This window comes from Dermacentor silvarum, chromosome 9, assembly GCF_013339745.2.
Source record: "Dermacentor silvarum isolate Dsil-2018 chromosome 9, BIME_Dsil_1.4, whole genome shotgun sequence".
Classification (NCBI taxonomy): Eukaryota; Metazoa; Arthropoda; class Arachnida; order Ixodida; family Ixodidae; genus Dermacentor; species Dermacentor silvarum.
In genome coordinates, this window is record NC_051162.1 from 160694513 (window position 1) to 160711946 (window position 17434).

The window sequence follows — 17434 nt, forward strand, 5'->3', positions numbered from 1 at the left end:
GCAGCGAGTCTTCTAAATACATGTGCGAGACACACACAGCCTTAGACATAACATACCCTTGCATAATACGTCGAAGAGAAAAGAAATCTGTAGAGTATACCATTACTAAAAGCGATTCGCCAAGTCCGTTTCTAGGACGCGGTACTCTCTACGTGCGTGTGGGAACCACAATCCGGCGATTTTTAAAATCAACTGAAGTAGACTGCAGAATAACCAGTATCTAACCTAATACAGCGTTTTTTTTTTTTCAGAACTCGCGAAATCTGAAAAAGTCTTAGTTTTAGTTTAACGGAAGATCAGGCGAACTATATACATATCTCTACGAAAAAAACACACAAAAACATTTATGCTATCCTTTCTCGAGCGTTCAGCTGTCACGTATTCCTGAAAGCAAACATCAAATTAACTCGAAAATGTGTCTGCCTCTACCACGATCAGAAAAGACCAATACAGCCATCTGCCTAACAGAACATTCCTAAAGCTCTTCTTTCTGTTATTTTTTCTGCTGTTTTACGTGCCAAAACCAATTCTGATTATGAGGCCTGCCATATTGGAGGGCTCCGGAATAATCGTGACCACCGGGGGTTCCTTAACGTGCATTACAACGCAAGCACACGGGCATTTTTGCATTTCGCCTCCTTCGAAATGCGGCCGCCGCGGCCGGGATTCGATCCCGCGATCTCGTACTCAGCAGCGCAACGCGTTCCTAAAACTCAAAAGTTGTTCCAAATTATCCTCAGAGAAATGAATACTAATGAATACAAATGATACAGCCCACGTTAATCGGCGTGTCACTGTCTTGAAATTATATGCCGCACCTTGAGACGACGACGTTTTTGGCTCCTTGACACTGCCCCCACTTTCGGAGTATTACAACCTAGTACTTACTCACTTGCACGAGTGGCATTTTCGGGCAAAAAAAATAATCGAACTACACGTCTGTGCATACAACACCATAATCCTCCAACTTAACTGCAGGATGACTCTTTAAGTAAATGGTCATTGAAATGTCATATGTTCGTCCTCTACATTCGTTATTAACGCACGTAATAGTGCCACTGAGCGCCTCCTTGACTTCACGGATGTACTATCAGACTCGCTCTTACTTTGTGGTCAAAACTCTTGCATGCGACTCGTGCTTAAAAAAAAAAGGCTAGTGCAAATTACGCGTTCAAGACTACAAGAAGATTCGCGGTTATATATGAGTACTTCCACGTACTAAATGAAACTCAAATGCTGCCATGTTCTAAATACACGTGCGAGACACGTTGTTCCAAAGTATCTTCAGTGAAATGAATAATAATGAATGCAACTTAGCAAACGTGCCTCGAAAGAAAAGCACTACTGTGAAACAAAACACGACTTGTCCCAGCGGGTCAAATTTTTTTTTGTTCTCACGGCTTTCGCATTCCATTTTCTTTCGGAACGGACACCCAGTAGACAGACTTTATCGTTATAACCTATCATGTGGCACGGGGCGTTGTAGTAAGCGGGTTGTTCCACCATATAAAACAAACAAAAGTTGACGGTACCGCAGCTTCTCATTGTTATAACCGATATATTGTTCAAAGCGGTATCGTTGTAAGTTGGTTAGACTATACAACAAAATACTCAATATACCAATGATAATCCCATCTGCTCCATCTTGCAGACAGAAGCGTGTGCTGGTTGTGGGCGAGGGTCCCACGGCTCTATCGGCTGCAGGCCACCTGCACCGACTGGGCATGCAGGTGACGTTGCTCGAAGCCTCGAACCGTATCGGGGGCCGAGTGCTCAATGACACTTCCTTCGGCGTCGGCATGGCAGCCCACATCGTCACGGGCGTCACTAACAGGTGGATCAGATACCCTTGATTCAGGGCTCACCTTTTTTGACTCGGGTAGTTCTTGCAACGTTGTGGTAGAATGCATTCACCAATTGTGAGATGGTGATGCAAATTTTAATGATGCTCTTCAACGTGTTTGAGCTATCAACCTGTGTGTAGGGCCGTGTCACTAAATGATACTCTGTTTCTTACTTCTCAGGCAATGCTGCAGAAGTTATTCTAGGAACGTTGTGGTTGTGTAACGCATTGTACAATAAATTGCTTCACATATTGCAATTGCAACTTGCGAATGTACGGTTTGGTCGAATCGCATATTATGTGTGCACCTTCGTGCTTCCAATATGTCCAGTTGAGTTAAACCTCTATATAACAAAGTCGGTAAAATCGACACTCGTAATATTGAAATTTCATTATATTGAAATCGTGTATGGACACATGCATTATGATGCAGTTTACTTCCATTAATTCGATCCTGACGGGAGCGACGAAACTGGTCAAATTTTTCGGTGGGTCCAATTAACCAAAAGGGAGAAAATAAACCTTGACAAACGTGTTCGCCATGTTTGTATTCACTTAGCAGTACTTGCCTTTGAAATTAGCTTCACCACAATACATCCGTGTTATGCGGTGAAGCATGCCAAGTGGCGAATGGTGTCACTGTTACAAGACAGCACGTGTTCCTTAATTTACACACGCACATGCGTCATCTCGGGTCACAGTACAAACACCGGGACGCCTAATAAGTTACCGGCAGGCCTGTGGAGATCTGGGTGCCTTTTGTTGCCTTTATCTTTTTCCCTACCATGTGAAAAATAGGTGTATTTTTCTTAGTTACGCCTCATTTTTGTTCTGAAGGAAATATTGGGATTAATATTTTGTGTAATACATAAACATCAAGCAGAACGAATGCACTTTTCGCGCATAGATGTAGGTCGTAAAAAAGATCAATTGCCAGAATCGAAATTGTGGGATAAAATTAAACAAAATTTGTAAAGACAAGCATGGTATCTACTCAGAAAAAAAGTAAAATAAAAGATTATGAGATCTCCGAAAGAAATTTTCTTAAAACAGGTCTTCCAGTGCAAAAATTTTATCTGCAAGCACTACAGCTCGGCAAGCCATGCGGCAAAGCAGTTCCTCGTTGCACACCATAGCGGAACGTTGCATGTCTTGTAGTAAACTCTTGTTTTCTGCTCAGTTTTCCTGTCGATGTAGCATTTCTTGCAGTTTCTATAAATAATTCTCAAAACACGTTGCACCCAACGTCATCCAGTCACAGTGCCTTTTGCTTGTTGGCTCATAGATGTTCCATATAAGGATTCCATCTTGGCATGCTGGTGAAGCCACTGATGTACCGGGCTGGTTTGCGTCGTCGTCCCTCTGAGTCATAGTCCGACTAAAAAGCAGCATCCTCAGACTCGCTGCTGCTCGGTCCATCGATAAAATCAGTTGCAGATGCAGCGGAATCACGAAATATGCGATCTTTCGAAGCGCTCGCGCCGCTTTTGGAGGCAGCCATTTTTGCTTTCTATTTTGACGACCACGAGACTTCGAGCGAGTTAAAAAATCACCGCCAAGAGGGAAAAAAGGTGAACTGCTTCGGAAACACACGTATAGTTCTCCTTCACGTCCGATGGCACAGTGTGCCCATGAGTGGTGTGGAAGGTCAGGAAAGCGGCGTTTCAAAACCATTGATAACATGTGTAATTAAAGAATGCGTACTGGGCCCCTTTAATGGTCTCGTATACGAGATATACATGGCGAGACGAACGAGGGATCAAATTGGCACAACGTCATCACAATCAACTCTGAATGGTTGCCAGTATGCTTATTGGGCGTCTAGGTGCTCATACTGTTACTGGAGGAGGCACATGCATGCCTGTATAATTAAGAAACGTGTACAGTGGAACCCCGCCGTTACGTTCCCGGGTGCTGCGTTTCCCGGCTGTTACGTCATTTTCGGCCGGTCCCGGCACAGCTCTCCTAGAACCCAGTGCATTGGTAACCCCGATTTTGCGTCGCAACTATGGGACTGTTCCCGCATCATACGTTGCGAACTGCCACCCCGCGCCGGCCCGAGCGGCCATTTTCACTTTTCGTGGCGCTTGGCTTGGTGGCTTGGCTTGACGATGGCATTGGCCGCCCAAAGTTCCGGAGGGGACACCTATGACGTATTTTCCGTTTCCACCAGCATAAGTATGGCCCTTGAGATCCGTATTTGCTATCTAAAGATGGTGTCTATGACGGGTTGTGGCCCTAAAATTGGTTTTGGCTCATGGATGTTCCGTATAAAGTCCAATGGCGATAATGCCTTCGCAGCGCCCCGTATGTTGTATGTGCGAGTGAAAGCGTGGGAGGCGAGCCGACGACCGCGTATAAATGTCGCGCTTGCAAGAAAAGCGGGGAGGAAGCGCCCCTTCTGTTGCGCTTGAGTCACCGGCGAGGGAGCGAGGGGGGGGGGGGAGGGATAGCGAGAGGCGTTGTACTCGGGAATCTACTGCGCGGTGGCGCGCGCTCGCGCGGGCCGTATCTTGAAAGCGATCTGCGAGGCAGAGTCTAGGCAGTGTAGGTGCGTCGGCGGCTCATAGCTTTCTACGTGTTGTGTGTTCTTGGTGCTCAGTTTGCTGTTGAAGCGATAGACAACAGCACGAAGGTCACTTGGCGCGCTGCTGCAGCGGCGCTTCCTCACACCAGCGTTTGACAGCGCATGTCATGTTTGCGCGTTCATGGTTGCCTGTGGGCGCTGACACCATGCTTGTTAATATAGTTAATAAGCGAATCTTTACAAGTTTACACGGACGATAAAACTACTATCCTTACTTCGTATAGCTGTCTACTAATTTGCTATCGCAATAGATGGTTCGGCTTTCGGGCGAAACTGCGACTTTTTTTCACACGTAAGAATTGAAACAAAAATGTGTGCAGTTCAACACTCCTCCCATTTCTCAATTTGTCCTGTTTCTTCGGCTTTCGGGCGAAACTGCGACTTTTTTCACACGTAAGAATTAAAACAAAAATGTGTGCAGTTCAACACTACTCCCATTTCTCAATTTGTCCTCTTTCTCGGCTCTTACGTTTCCCGGCTCTTACATTTTTCGTTCGGTCCCGTGAAAAACGTCTCAGCGGGGTTCTACTGTATATGTCCGGTGACAGTGGCCCCTTTTTATTCTTGGTATTCTTCACCGCATAACACCGCTGCAATGCGGCAAAGCTGGCCAGTCAAGTTTGAATTATTCAGTGAAGGTCAATATTGAGATCGAAATAACGGAAGTTTGGGTCCATAGAAATATATAGGGGCCAGCCGGACCTTTGGTCGGGATCAATTTAACAGAAGTCTACTGTATTGAGGTTCGAAGTAGAATGTTTCCTATGGACAACAAGGTATAAAAAGTTAAGTGTTTTGTTATATATACTCCAATGTGTATTCTTAATTAAATGAACGCTCCGTACATATATCTTGCCTCAAATAGGTTGTTGACCTGTATGAGCCCGTGCCACCAGTGTTAGTAGCTTGGTTGGTTTTGGCCGGACCGTTGAATCGGTTTTGGCCGGGTGGTGGAATCGAGTGACAGACAACACATACCGACGGACAGACAGACAGTCAGAAAAAAGTTTTTCGCGTTTAGGTAGCTCGAGAAAGACTGTCGTCTTTAAAAATATTTACCACCGACATAAGCCCGTGCAACGTAACACGGGAGCTAAGATTATTGCAGATACGGTACATGGTTTGCTTGTTGACGTGTATAATTCATGAAATTCATTTCTGCAGGACTTCTTGGTCATGAACTACATACATGATGAATGTCCTGAAGAGAGTCACAAACCCTCACCGAGGTGATGTTCTCAGCATTGTGGTAAGTGTTAATCTGCAGGGTCCTCTTTTTATTAGTCTGTGTGTGGAATAGTGCACCAGCCAATTTTCAAAAAGAAAAGGATATGAGAGGGAGAATACTTGAGTCAAGCTGTTATTTCTCAACAAGAATATTGTTTACATATAGCCAAACTTGGATATAAGAAAGGTGGATATAAAAAATTACTCAATTTCCCGCTAAAGGGAACCATGTGTGGATGCGAAGCAGCGGGGAGATGGTTAGCTTGAGCGGGAGATGGTTTCGCGGCAGCGGCCCGAGCGCTCATCGCGGCGCTGCAATGGAGAGAGAATGAGGCGCGCGCGCTCCGTCATTTTTATACTGCGGAACTACCGTGGCGCTCCCGGCAGAGTATGCAGCTGTCGCACCACCTGGCATGCGCGCCGCTCCTGATTCCTAGAAGAGAGAAAGGGGGGAGCGTAGTAGATAAGAGAGAGGGGGAGTGGACGCGCATGCACTGTGGGGGTGTGGGACCCGGGCGCCGCTCCGTACAGTAGACGGTTCCTAGAGGAGAGAAAGGGGAAGGGACGCGCATGCGCTTTGGGGGGTGTAGGGCGCCGCAGGACGCAGGAGGGAAGGACAAAGCCCCCCGCCATAAGCTGCTTCACGTCTAAATATTTGGAATATTACGAAGTAACGAAAATTTTATAGGCCACCACGCCAACCACGACATAATGCTACGCATATCTTTGACAGTTCATAAGCGGCATGGCATAACCAATGTGTTAATTTCGTCATAGCCTGCGGAGGAGGGATGGCTGAACGCGCATGCGTATTAATGCGCGAGTGGCGCATCCTGTCATTTGGGATCCCATTTAGTCACCATCCATCTTCACTGGTGCGGTTTTACGGGGACATCGCTTAGTGTTTGCTATCTCCCTTTTATTATAGGCTAGAGCATTTTTCTATGTATGCCGTGTGAGGAACGGCGAAAGCGGAGAGGCTCGTACAATGTTTTTCGCAGGCGTGCCAATTGCTATCGGTGACAGTTAGTCGTTTGTCGTTCTTCTGTCTTCGCATGCTATTTTCCGACTGGCCCGCCTCATATTACTACACATTGCAATATCAAGTAGATGCAAGCTGACGCTCCAGTCAATATGCTTCATAGCAAAACGTGAGCAGCGTTTAACGTTCCGCTGTCTGTCTTAGCGTCGTTCTCACGCGCATCAGCGTTCAGCTGTGCGGTTGTGTGCTAATTGTTACGATTAAGTAGAGTGTGCGGAGTGAACCATTATCGCTGTGCTAAGCATGCTTAAGATAACATATGAGTATAAGCTATTGCTAAAGAGTGTTGCAGGGTGATATGGTGTACAAGCGGCATTTTTATCCCGAATAATGGTAAGCAACAATTATTTGTTCTGCCGTTGATATGAAAAGTGTTTAAGGAGTCTATGGGAAGTGCTTGAGGTATAAACATACAAATACATTTCTGCGAATTGTAACGTGCTTTGTTTATTGTATTCCATTGCCGAGCTGCAAAGTGTACAATAATCAGACAGAAAGAAACATCCTTGTAGAATTAGAAGCACATAAGCTGTCCGCCTGCGTGATGCTTCGCTTTATTGTCAATAATGCGCCCTTTTTAATGTGACAGCATTACATGGCTCATGAGGGGGAAAATCCGGCGTTGGCGTGACGAAGAGGGTCCCAAAAGCCCAAATGGACCAAGCGATTCCATGCGAGTTAGATCCTCCTAAGTGAGCCAATCGAGGCAGTTGCAGTGTAATTAATGTTTGGTCATTAGTGATCGAGTGGCGGGCATTTTGAAGAGTGAACTGCGAATTTCAAGCTTGATTTAGATTTATTAAAATTGCAATAGACCTAAAGAAAGACCTCCTTGACGGCTTTCTTTAGGCTGCGTGCCTACTTTCGCTTTTTCGTGAAAAACTTTGTAGCACTCGCACGTCCGCTCACTGATCTTCTCAAGCAAGACGTCCCGTTTTGTTGGGGGTCCTCTACAAGTTGACGCCTTCTCTGAGCTCACCGCCACCCTAACGACATTTGGTTGTGGGCTGCTATTCTGAAAATTTGACTGCTTGAACAAAATCATGATTTAACAATCTATAATACTCAACTTACCAGATATTGAATTAGGTCAAGTTTTTTCTCACCGATATTGGCAATAGCGAATATACGCTTTGACAAATATCACATATATCATAGGTATTTTTCTTTCGGGTGCGACTTTTTTATTATAAATTTCAGCTGTAGTTCGACAGAAATTGTATAGCTACAGCTCTATGGAATTCCCGATAATATGCAGGTGACAGCTCAACGACATGTCAGGTAGTGTGACTGCATTATTAGAAAATGAACGATGTGTGATGGGTGTGTTGCTGGCTTTCTAAGGTGTTGGAACAAATTTATATCCGCAGTGTCCTTGTGGGCCGCTCTACAACGTGCATGGAAATCCACGCTGCGGCGACGGCGCAGACACCGGCTGGCAGTTTTTGAAGAGGTTCGTTCCACTTGCATTTGTGGCGAGCTTCAAATCTGAGAGGTTTCCCTTTTTGCAGTAATCCTGGTTACTAAAAGTGAGTGATTTTTCGAAAAAGTGCAGTCAAGGCCACCCAATCATTTTGGCCACTGCTTTTTCAATCACTTCGCACGGATCAGCCACCAGTATATGAAGGAGGAAATTTGGCGCCGATTTCGTTGTTTCTGGCCTCCCCGATGTGAGCACTCCTCAGTTAAAGGGGCTGAATCGCCTGAAAGCAACCGAACATTTACCTCTACCTGACATGCAAGTGGAATCCTTCAAAATGTTACGAGACATTGTCCACGCGAGCTGAAAACACGTGTACAGCTGCGCTCGCATTTGGCATTTGGCAGTATCGTATTCATCGGTGAATTTGTTTATTCCGCCTTACGTCTTCCTTTGAATGAGTATGGAAATCATTACTGATACATTTTTAGGGCACCATACGTGAAACATATGCTGATTTAGGTTTGCCAATTAAACGTATGGTTAGTGCGAATGTTCAGTATGGCATCTACGCGGTAACAGGGACTTTCGCCATCTTGCTACGCATTTTTCTCGCGATGCCATTAAAAGACCTGTGCTGTCGCATTCCTTGTTGCAACATCGTGCTATTCTCTGTGCTTCGGCCACCTGAACGCTTTCGTACGCGAATCTCCCTAAACGTTTTCAAGACTTGCCTTGGCATAGGCAGCGATTGCAATATTTGTCTGAGCCCTAGAAATTATATTCTATTCGTAGCAAGGAGACCTTTCGCCTGACCAGGCCGACGGTCTCTGTCGGGTTTTGGCCTCATACAGTGACATTTTCGACGTGCGTGATCGACCCATGTGTCGCACGTGACTCTGTTAGACCGAGGTTCGACTGCAGTGGAACAGGCGTCATGGTAGGCGCCGCTTTGGAAAACCCGAAAAAAGTGATGTGCAAGCGACAGCTCGAGAGATGTCAGTTATAGTAGGACCGTATTATGAGCAAGTGAACTGAGTTTCGGTGCAGTGTCCGACATTTGTTTCTGGCTGTCCAGTGCGTTTGATCTTGATGGAATTTATCTCCAAAGAACCTTTGTGGGGCAGCTCTACAACGTGCAGACAGCGAGTGGTACGCTGTAACGACGGTGACGGCGACTCCGGTGGGCAGTCGACATTCTCGAATAGGTTGATTACTTTGACGTTTGAGGTGGTCACTAACATAAGACGGTGCAACATACAACTATCATTTGTATCTAGCAAAATTTTGCACACAAGTTTGATTTGGCAAATGTCCATCGGAATCGTCTTGCTGATGTGCCAGATATTCAATTGCATGCAGAAGTGCTTCAAAACAACTGCGGGACCATCAACGTATTTTAATCAAACCTAAGTTTATTGTAGATATGGTACATTGTTGGCTTGTTGAAGTGCTATAATTCATGAAACTCATTTCTACAGGACCTTTAATGGACTACTCGACTGTCTTGAGGAAAGTCACCAACCCTCACCGACGTTACGTTCTGAGCTCGGGAGCAAGGCTGGACATTGTGGTAAGTGTTAATCTGTAGGGTCCTCTGTATGGTCCTCTTTATTTTTGTCTGTGTGCGGAAGAGTACACCAGGTGTAATGTGTTAATGTTGTCATAGGTAATGGAGGAAGGATGGCTGCGCGCAAATGCGTAATTAATCAACGAGTGGCGCATCCTCTGGGCTTAAGCATTTTTGACCTTTTCTCGCCTCTTCTCTCCGTATGCCGTATGGAAACAGCGAAAGCGGACGGACCCGGAGAATGTATTTCGTGGCGTGGCTATTGTTCTCGCTTACAGAAAGTCGTGTCTATCTGTACTCCGAACGGCAGTTATCAGTCGTGCACATAATGGGTTTAAACTGCGCATTCTCGACCTGAACTAGGGCAATGGGGTTTCTGGCTTCGCTTGCAATTTTTCGACCGACTTGCCTTACATTACTACGAACTGAAAAATGAAGTAGATGCAAGCTGACGCTCACTCAATAGGCTTCGTAGCAAAACGTGAGCAGCGTTCAACGTTCCGCTGTCTGTCATTGCCGTACATCCCTATGTTGTCGGGAGTTTAGTGCTGTACACATTGTTGTCAGATAAGCAAGACTGATAAACACTGCGCGTGTCAAGCAGGCGGATGTCACCTTCGGATCTGTCGCAGAAAGATGGGAACCAGATTTTGCAGATTGGTGCGCTGAAACCTACACAAACTTGCAAATGTGGTGTACCATACATTTGTGCATTGAAATACCTAATTACTCCCAATTGATAGAAATAAGCCAATCCTGTTGAGTAAATGAATATTTTATGAAATAGGGATACTAAGACGGGCCCTGCAACACATTTTGAGCGCGGTAAATAAATCCTGATTACTATGCCGTGAGGAACGTGTTACATTTGTTAAGATGTATAGGCCCTGCTTTGCGGCGACTTCGTCAAATTCCCGCCGTCTCACTGCACAAGAACGAATCCATTTTTCAAACGCATGCGTGCTGTGGCCGAGCAATACTTGAGATCAATTGAGCGCAATGAATGCACTGTTCGTTTGCGGTAATAGAAAATTGTTGCTTTGGGCAATCATTGTACAGTTTGGGAGATGCTAATCACTGCGTTATCTGGCGAAGTTTTAATTTAAGATCTTCTTTTCCAGCTTGAGGCTGCCTCTTGACGTTTGCTGAGTACCTCAGCAGATAGGGGGAGCCCGAGCCTACTTCATGACGTTTGAGAGACACGCCACGGCACCATGTTCAGTGAATATCTCGTCGTGGCCGGGTACGATATCAAGTATACATTTATTCACCCGTAGGTTAATCTTTCCTTCGTGGCGACGTTCAGTGGGCAGAGCGTGGCACGCGCGACCGCTCCCCTCCGTACCTTATGCAGTGCAAGCCACTACAAGAGCGCAAGCACCCCGAAGGCGATTAAGGGCTATTTTTGATTTCCAATACCTGCGGCCGCCAAAGCGACATCTACCTAACCCCTTCCCTCTGGACTATTTAAAAGGTCTCCTCGCTATAAATAGCGGGAACCCTCTCTCTCTTTCGGGTCGTGGTGGTGAAGTATAGGACCAAGTAACAAGAACTGCTTAATTTAGGCGAAGAAAATGGTGCAGCAACGTCTGAAAAGAAATCGCTGAAGAAGCGATTCGAACCCACAATAATGAGCCCAGCCCTATCACGCTTTGCAATGAAACAAGATGGAGAGGTCCACTATTGCAGAGGTTGTGCGTCGGGGCTGCTACCGCGTGACTATAGTGTTGTGACTAGAATGACGACCCCACTTACTACAAGTAGTCTAAAGTAGCGTAGTCTAAATTCCGCCACGCACACATAGCATACAAAAATGACAGCAAATATGCATTCTACAATTTAATTTGAGCTGTAGACATGAAACGTTATTATTTTAATTAGCATTTACTACTTGCAAGACAGTCTCTTAGATATCCGACGGATGTGCCATGTCTTTTGTACCATTCACATATCCCTCCAGACATTGGAGGTGGCTACTTCACTTGCTCGCACGCTTTGCGAAAAATGCGAAACCCCTTCCCATAACTTTTACCCTTCGCGCCCTCCAGTGGTGCTTATTTTTTATCCTTATATACTCATTACACTGGAACCTCGTCACAACGAAATGCAAGTGGAAGTTGGAATTTCTTAATTATATCCATACTTTGTTATATTCATTACTGCCTTTTACTGCAACGTGCCCAATAGATGCAGGAGTATAATCATGCAAATGAGGCGGCTTTGTGGCCTGTCGAAGAGCCACGCAGCCGCATAATATCATGCAGAACCATTGCACCTCTAAGAATCAAAGTAAAGCGAAGCAGTTATTTGATCTAATTTCGTCCCTTTTATCCCTGCGTCTTTCCCAAAGGACACTGGCGCTCTCGCATAAATTTTCGAGAACTGATGCTGCGCAGTGCGAACTACGTGGTGATCATCTAACAAAGATAGTTGGCGTTGGTACGATAGAAGCATACGTGCGATGGTGGCCTAATGGTTAGAGCAGTAGGCTGCTGTGCTCGGGGAAGAAGGTTTGATCTCACCAAGTCGGCAGCAGCACCCAGCAGCTATGGTGAGAAAAGTCGGAGAGTGTTCGCGAAGAAAGCCTCACTTTAAAGGGGCCCTGAACCAATTTTTATCGAAGTCGAGAAATGCATTTGAAGTTAAAATATAGTTTTTCACAAATGCCTTGCCGCCAAAAGTACTTCAATGCGTTCAGCCGAAGTGGAGTTTATTGGCAGTCAAATGTTGCTTATGAACCCCTTCGCGGGTCTGCCGTTGCTTCATGAATGCCTTGTACTGCGAACGCTACTGCAGAGAGAAGCGTGCCCACAACGGTTCGCCTATTGAACGTCCCCGGGGCGCGCAGTTCAACTTTGACTTCAGAATTTGGCGCCTACGACGCGCAGAACGCGGTTGTCCTCAGCGAGCCGTAGTGCGTTCAGCCAGCAGATTCATTGCGGCATCTACGCTATACACAGCCGACCACAGCTACATGCAACTGTAGCGCGTATGCGCAGCGTCTGCTTTGCGCACGAAAGAGCTTGAGTGCATGCTCGCGCTCATATGCTCCAGTCTGGCCGCGCTACGGGGTACGAACCAGCTTTGTCTTACACCAGCTTGAACGACGGATATAGTAGCCAACCTGCACATTATGAAGCTCAATAGAAGGCAAAGTCTTCCTAGGCGTCTAACCAGGAGAGGCCTGGAGTGAGCGCGCGCTGGCAAGCGTGCGTGTGGTCTGAGCTTAAATTTCACGTGGTTCCAGGCTAGTTGGGCATTTAAAACTAGTATAAATTGGTCATTACTTGCCCCCTAAAAATAACAAGAACAAAAAAATAACAAGAATGGCCGATATTGCAATTTACAAATCCTAGCCGTGGAGTTCGCAAGGCGGATTCACTCGGAAAGCAGTTTCGGGATATTAGTTCCTGAACTTTGCGAATAAGTGCATTGAAGTCCCGGTACACTTTTGTGCTTCAATGCATAAAATGACGCCATGTTAAGAAATATCAAATATATCAAAGGTATTTTTGTTTCGGTTTCGACTTTGTTATCGTAAACTTCGCCTCTCGTACGACAGACCTTGTGCAGTTAAACCGTTATGGTATTCCCGTTCATATGCAGCTGACAGCTCAAACACATGTCAGCTATTGTTACTGTAATATTAGGAAGTGAACGGCTTTCTTCGCCGTGTGTGACGGGTATGTTGCTGGCTGTGTGAGGTGTTGAACAAATGTATCTCCGCAGTGTTGTGGCCCGCTCTACAACGTGCATGAAAACCCACGCTGCAGCGATAACGCAGACGCCAGCTGGCAGTCGAAATTTTTGGAGAGGTTCGTTGCACTTGTAATTGTGGCAAGCGTCTAATCTGAGAAGTTGCCCCTTTTTGAAGTCATCCTGGTTAAAAAAAAGAAATAGGTACTTTTGCGGTAAACTGCAGTCAAAGGTCACCAACAGTTATAGCACGTATCGGCCACCAGTTTAGGAAGGAGGCAATTTGGTGCAAATTTCGGTGTTTTTGGTCACCACTATACGAGTGCTGCTTAGTGAAAGGGTCTGGATTGCACGAAAGCTACCGGATAATTTGACTTAAAAGTGGATGCCTTGAAGATGGCATAAGATAAACCATGAATGGTTTTAAAGGTATTCCGCATTACCACATCCTGCGCATGAATCTGGAGCAGGCATTTCACTAATTGGCTGAGCATTGTACAACATATTCTCTCTGTATCAAGCAGCAACAATCGCTCTCTCCGTATTAATAATTTGAAATCCTTGCAGAAGCAGAGCCCACTTCATAAAGAACTGGTTTAGTAAATAAACAGAATTTTGAAGCTGATAAAGTGTCATGACAATTCCGCGTGCTCATATGAGAACGCTTTGTATACTAGTTAGAAGAAAAGTAAAAAAAAAAAAGAGCATAACGTGTCACTTCGCAAAGCAAGACAAAGTTTTTGTGAGGCGTGCATAACTATGTTGTCGGGTTAATACGAGTTCTCCCTCTAGCTTGGCCATACTTCATGACGTTTGCTAAGGACCTCGAGCGTAGGTTGTCATAGATCTTGCTGACATCCACCATAAAACAAAACATGCTATCCCCTGTGCTCTGCCGAGCATCCACAGCTTGCTCTTAACATTCGTCATAAAGCCAGCCTAATGCAGTACATAAAGTATAGCTTCACTATAACAAAGCTTGAAGACGGAACCGAACTTAGGCATAAGCCGGCAGTGCTTTGCCAAAGACCTCCGAAAGGTTTCTTCAGCTTTTTCATGCTTCTGTAGGCAGTGCTAATCCGTTTTTGCGGTTACGTGCATGCAGATAGCTGCCTAGCAGCTGATATGTTCCTTGAGCGTGCCAATGGTGCACTGCAATACTTAGATTATTCTGCCTAATGATGCTCGATGATCGCTTATCAGGCGTATTCACGAGTTCTTCGTGGTTGCGATTTGACCCCACATTCTGTGCAGCATAATAATTCCTCCACGTGTCAAGAGTGTCCTGCTGTACTATTTATGTTGCGACATTATCTTCGATCAGGGTATAGCATGCACATACTGCAGGAGTTGGGGGCATTGGTAAATGTGCGGTGGCGGGATGGCAGTGGTACAGTGCGGGCGTAGCAGACATCTGTGCTGTAGACTGCTAATTTCGTGCTTTGCAAGATAGGCGACAGGTCGTTCTTAACTGTTGCATCTGACCAGTTACTGCGGACCCTTGCATGCCGTTAGGCACGGCTCAACAAGTGGGAAAATTATCAGTAAATTCGAATTATGGACAAGAAAACGGTTAGCTATAGTGATATAAACATTTAGGATAATGGAAATGATATTAATTTCATTGTTCGAAGCAAATAGTAATAATGTTAAATAATTACGAAGTGAATATTGTGAATCATGGAATGCGTGTCAAAAATTGACAGAAGTTGACAAGTAGAAAAGGAACCCCTTGTCGAAATTTCCAGTGAAGTCAAAGGGCCCGTCCTTTGACTTCATTGTCCAATTTCGACTATACAGCAAATAAGTCGCCTACACTGCAAAATGTTCGCGTGACGGTGAACTTGTGGACCTGCGGCTATGCTAATCGCAGATATGCTGTGCATTGTGGGCCTGTCGGTTGATTATAATTTATGAGAACGCATTTGTCCCAGATCTAAGCTGGGCCACTCCACAACGTGCGGAAGAGGTCGTGACCACAGTCCCTCAAAGACGGGATATTCTCAGCAATGGAAGTAGTAAGGTGGGTGGTGTGGCAAGCCTTCAACTCACGACTATACTCACGAGTGTGCTGCCTTTAATGAGGACCGTGCGTGAACATATAAATACATTAGGAAAATGAGTGTATATGAGTGTATAATGTATAAATACATTAGGAAAATGTCACATACCCGTGTAGAGTCCAGATTGTTACGATAATTGCGGTGTGTCTATGCTGTGGGAGAAGCGCAACGGCAAATACTTTCTTTTACCTACAAATTCCGCTGTATGAACTCCAGCTTTATAAAAATTTTGATAATGGAACGTAGTTGGCAGAAATCTTGATTGAACAGATAGAATACTAAACTTGTGCTTAGGTATATGTAGATAATTAACGGATAATACACCACGAAAAATTTGTGTACCTTATGTACACTATATTACTTTATAATTTATATTGCGTTGCATGCTTGGCCATACGCTTACGCGAAAACGTGTTGGTAAGTGTTGGTGTTGGTGAAAATGGTGTTGGGCTGCTAAGCGCGAGGTCGCGGAGTCGAATCCCGGCCCCGGCGGCCGCATTTCGATGGGGGCGAAATGCGAAAACACCCGTGTACATATATTTAGGTGCATATTAAAGAACGCCAGCAGGTGGTCCAAATTTCCGGAGTCTCCCACTACGGCGTGCCTCATAATCAGATCGTGGTTTTGGCACGTAAAACCCCAGAATTTAATTTTAATTTTAACGCTTGTTAAGCCATAGTAGATACATGTTTACTAGCTAAATGTTTTATAATTCTGTCCTGTCAATGACGCACTGGTATCAGGGAAGATTTTCTGGCATATTCCGCTGTGTATTCTACTGGTGTGTTGTTCCCACTCGGAAGTGTGTAAGATGCATACCGTTGAAAGTTTTGATGAACCTAGCATCTTCAAATTTCAAGCTTCACAAGTTACCCTGACTGGAAGTATAAATTTGGGTTTTGATTTTCAGCTTGAGCCTGTCATGCGACGTTCGTGGAGGCCCTCCGGCCAACTGACCACTTACACCAGTCTTTGTCTGTGCATTTGGGTGAGTTGAATGCCGGGTATCATGCCAAAAACAGGGCTGTGATTTACCACAGCAAGCTGGGCGATTTGGTAACTGAATATGCTCTTAGAGGTGGGCAGCGCTACCCAGACGAACGACAAAGGAAGCTATGATACGAGCGCTGCCCACCCACAAGAACAAGGGCTATGATGTTTCAGAGTGAATCCGAAAGAAAGAAAATCGCAACTTTCGTAAAAGTTGGCCACCTGCGCTACTGCTGTTCATCCATGAAGTGCGGACACTGGTTGCTAAAATATGCTTGATGTAGAAGTCGTCGCACTGGGGCACTGTTATGGTAAGCTGTTATGGGCTCATTCCAATAGCCGTTTCGAGTCGTGATGATGATGCCGCCGCGGCCCCGTAGCCGCTGTGGCATGCGAAAAAAACACCCGCCCTCCGCCGGGATCGAACTCAGGCCCGCTGCGTGGGAGGCAGATACTCTACCACTAAGCCACGGTAGCGCTTGCTATCCGAGGGCGGGAAAGGCGCTAGCCGAGAGCGTGCAAGGCGCTAGCCATCGGTGATGGAACGCGTTGGCTTGCACGCGCGACGGCGTCCTGAGCGCGTTCCTGACGCATTCACTCAAGTTACTAGGTAGTACTGTCGAAACGCTCGTCTAGCTTACGCTGTGACTGTGCTGCGTGTGCCGCGCAGGCCTGGCATTTTTTATTTTGGCCGCACTGGTGTGTGAACTGAAGCAAGTGTGATGAAAATGACATTTCTTCGGCGGTCTGCCTTCAATCTTCGATACTAATTACTATTTTTGTAGCGTTAGCTCGGTCCCCTCTGTTTGCCACGCCAGCGTTGTAACTGCAAGCGTTCGCGGTCATTCAGCGCGATCTGTTCATTTAGCTACACTGGCCTAGCCAAGCCCGTTTCGCGCGGCACATCAAGAGCCGTGCTGCGCATGCGCAAGGATCAGTGATGTCACACGGCTTGCGCACCGGAGCCACCGGAGCCGGCACCTCTCGCGCACTCC

The 17434-nt window shown here is 45.8% G+C and overlaps 1 protein-coding gene across 1 annotated transcript in view; it reads left to right on the top strand.

The window, feature by feature from the left end:
* Window positions 1-16446, top strand: part of LOC125939928 (uncharacterized) — a 233164-nt gene extending 216718 nt beyond the window's left edge. The window contains exons 4-7 of the mRNA XM_049655468.1: window positions 8070-8152; window positions 9601-9692; window positions 15320-15408; window positions 16360-16446. Of these exons, the coding sequence (XP_049511425.1) occupies window positions 8070-8152; window positions 9601-9692; window positions 15320-15408; window positions 16360-16446 (351 nt within the window). The remainder of the gene's footprint in view (window positions 1-8069; window positions 8153-9600; window positions 9693-15319; window positions 15409-16359) is intronic.
* The last annotated feature ends 988 nt before the right edge of the window (window positions 16447-17434 follow it).